Genomic DNA, 3,460 nt, shown 5'->3' with positions numbered 1-3,460 from the left:
TTTCTGGTGAAAAAAAGCTTTTGTTTTCACCCATTATTTATTTAGCCAAGGAGTCCTTTGTCTCTGCAAATGGCCCCAATCAAGTTTTGTTTGAGACAATTAGGGAGTGTTAGCCAATGAATCTTATGCAAATGGACAGACTTGGGTGCGCGTTGCAAGCAATTCAACACCTGGTTTTGTCTCGCAGGAAGGCGTGTTGTATGGCCATGGGGTGTTACTCTTTTTTTTTTGTAGGACACATTTATCTAGTCAGCATCCCCTTGGTCCACAGGGCAGCTGGGGGTCTCAGAGTCCTTTAAGAGCATGAGCAATTGACTAGTGAACCTCACACACTAACAAGCCACCATAGGTAAAGGACCTGCCCCCAGTACTCTCTGTTAATCAGCAAATTTCCATTGACTTGTAGAGAAATTGATTTAAAAGGAAGATTGAGCCAAGGAGACCTAGACTGCCTCAACCAGTCACCACGATTCCGGATTGCTTTAGCGTTTGCTCTCCACGCCAAAACATTAGCATGATGTCTTATCTCAAGCAACCACCTTATGCAGTCAATGGACTGAGCCTAACCACCTCTGGGATGGATCTGTTACATCCATCCGTGGGATATCCTGGTAAGTAATACTTTAACTAAACCTGGTTATCTAAGCTATGTAGGAAGCTTTTTGAAGTTATTAGAACAGATTTGCACCACGCTGTTATAGATTTTCTGTGTTGGGCTTCATAATCAATTTAATCACACATTTGGACTCTACTAACTACAGTAATTCCAGTATTTAAATAATTTCCCTATCCTCTGTACTGGGCTTACTTTCTATGTTTTTAAAAAAAAATTAAATGCATTTCTTAATAAGTCCTGTGAGTGTGTGTATTATGTATTATGACCTGTCTATTTTATTTATACATTGTTTTTTCATTTTAAATTCAGTTAAATATATAGTGGTATTACTAGTAAATGTATTTGTTATACATTTAACGGTGAATATAAACAGTAAATGAAGCACTAAAGTGTGGAAAAATCATGGAAAAATCTAAACGTCACTTTAATTTTTTTTAATTATATTGCAAGCATTCTATAATGTTTATTTATAACTAATGTAATTTATTTTTAAATATTTGCACGTAATCTTACACTTATTTTATTTTTTTATAATTTGTGTTCAATTAACTTTGATGTATATAATGACAATTTCCTGTGTCTTCAGCTACCCCCAGAAAGCAAAGAAGGGAGAGGACCACGTTCACCCGGGCACAGCTTGATGTCCTTGAAGCACTTTTTGCCAAAACTCGTTATCCTGACATCTTCATGAGAGAGGAGGTGGCTTTAAAGATTAATCTACCAGAGTCCCGAGTACAGGTGAGACACAATTCCCCATTTTCTAGAGATATTCTAATAATTGAGTAATTCACAGACGCTTCTTGTTTATTTCCATTTTTTTAAAGGATGATCAGTGTGATCTATTTTATAGTGAAAACATTGTTCAGTTTTTAAAGCAGAGATTTGCAGTCACCTGAGGCACAATGCTCACATTTCTTTATAAACGGTTTCATTACAGCTGTGCAAAGTTTAATTGTCTCTCGGTCCTAAGAGTGATCTCTAATGAAATTACTTTATTTTTGATTGAAGGTTTGGTTCAAAAATCGTCGAGCAAAATGCCGCCAACAGCAGCAACAACAGCAAAATGGAGGTCAGAACAAAGTCAGGCCTGCTAAGAAGAAGACCTCTCCATCCAGAGAGGTCAGCTCAGAGAGTGGTACCAGTGGTCAGTTCACCCCTCCATGCAGTACCTCTGTGCCAGTGATCTCCAGTAGTACAGCTCCCGTGTCTATCTGGAGCCCTGCCTCCATCTCTCCTCTTTCTGATCCTCTTTCAACATCCTCCTCTTGTATGCAGAGATCCTATCCCATGACATATACCCAGGCTTCAGGCTACAGCCAAGGATATGCAGGATCAACGTCTTACTTCGGTGGAATGGACTGTGGATCTTATTTGACCCCTATGCACCATCAGCTCCCTGCACCTGGTGCTACACTTAGTCCAATGGGCACCAATGCAGTAACCAGCCACCTCAACCAGTCTCCAGCCTCATTGTCCACTCAAGCCTATGGAGCCTCAAGCTTGGGCTTCAACTCCACTGCTGATTGCTTGGATTACAAAGACCAAACAGCCTCTTGGAAGCTAAACTTCAATGCTGACTGCTTGGATTATAAGGACCAGACCTCATCTTGGAAGTTCCAGGTTTTGTGAAACCCATTTTAGCAAGTGGGGAACTTTTTCTTGGTGACAAATACATTTGGACATTCCAGATCCTCGCCAGGTCTTTGGCTAAAGAACACAAAAGACATTGTTTTTCTTGTCCACAAATCCCCTTGCTGGCAAGTACTGGAGTGGATCTCAACAAACTTCTCAAGTCTTGGAGAAAAAAAAAACAAAGACACCTATTTATGTCTTGATACAGTTGTGATCACCATAGTTTTTAGCAAAGTGTTGGATAAAAGTTTGAAATGAAGTCCATTCTAGCTCAGGCAGTTACTTAAGTCCAGGCTCAGGGGCTTGTCTACACCCAGAGCGGTGCCCAGTGTTAGCCAACTTTTGGGTCTACCAATGGAATGGCCACGTGACTACTAGATGGCACTGAACATTTCAGGGCTGAGTGAATTTGTGCGTTACTGATTGTCATAGATGCACTACTTTATTTAAAGAAACAAAAACAAAATAATAATAATAATAATGTTTATAAGGAGTCATTATGTAGTTTTTAAAAAGACAATCAGTGTGTGTCTTCTATCAATGGTAAATCTGTGTTTTTTTTTTAATCTGTGCTAGACTTTAAAGCTGTGATCTCCTGTATTATATGCAACTGTGAACTCCAAAACACAAGGAGTTCTGCTGTGATTCAATAGATTCTAAGTAACATCCCCAGTTCAGAGAGAACCTATTTATCATTCAAAAAGAGTGTCTTTGCCATGGATGAACTGAAAAGAAAGTTTGTATATTCTTAAATATTTTCCCTCAAGGTATAATTGGATATCAAATTTGAAAAAGCATGGATTCTGGCTGACGAAAAATATCAGTTTCTTTAAAAAAAATAAAGACTTTGGTTAATATTTGACCCTATTAGATTATGGAAAATCATTGGCGTTTATTCTTGACTATGTGAAGGAAGATCTACCTAAGTATATATGATGCATAGAACTCTTTTTTATTCATTTTTGGATCTGGCAAACATGTATGATTCTATTAAAATGGCTCTAGCACAATGTTATGTCTTACTCTTTGATTGTGCACTGTAACTAATTGTTGGTATGGGGAAGTATGCTACGCTTAAACACCTGAGTAACTTTTATAATTGGTGTCATGCTCAAACATTTTGCCTGGTACGTTGAGATCAGATACACTACTTAAAATGGTCAAGATTTTATCTTTATTTTATTTATTTTATATTTTGTTTTCTTTTTGTCT

At 37.9% G+C, this 3,460-nt stretch overlaps 1 protein-coding gene across 1 annotated transcript in view; it reads left to right on the top strand.

The window, feature by feature from the left end:
- The window catches only part of OTX2 (orthodenticle homeobox 2), a 6,818-nt gene extending 3,559 nt beyond the window's left edge, over positions 1–3,259 (top strand). The window contains exons 3-5 of the mRNA XM_040333930.1: positions 407–611; positions 1,203–1,354; positions 1,625–3,259. Coding sequence (XP_040189864.1) covers positions 515–611; positions 1,203–1,354; positions 1,625–2,245 — 870 coding nt within the window. The 5' untranslated portion in view covers positions 407–514 and the 3' untranslated portion in view covers positions 2,246–3,259. The remainder of the gene's footprint in view (positions 1–406; positions 612–1,202; positions 1,355–1,624) is intronic.
- The last annotated feature ends 201 nt before the right edge of the window (positions 3,260–3,460 follow it).

Source organism: Rana temporaria, chromosome 13, assembly GCF_905171775.1.
Source record: "Rana temporaria chromosome 13, aRanTem1.1, whole genome shotgun sequence".
Lineage (NCBI taxonomy): Eukaryota > Metazoa > Chordata > Amphibia > Anura > Ranidae > Rana > Rana temporaria.
Note: the sequence above shows the minus strand (reverse complement) of the source record. Positions and strands in the feature narration are given on the sequence as shown.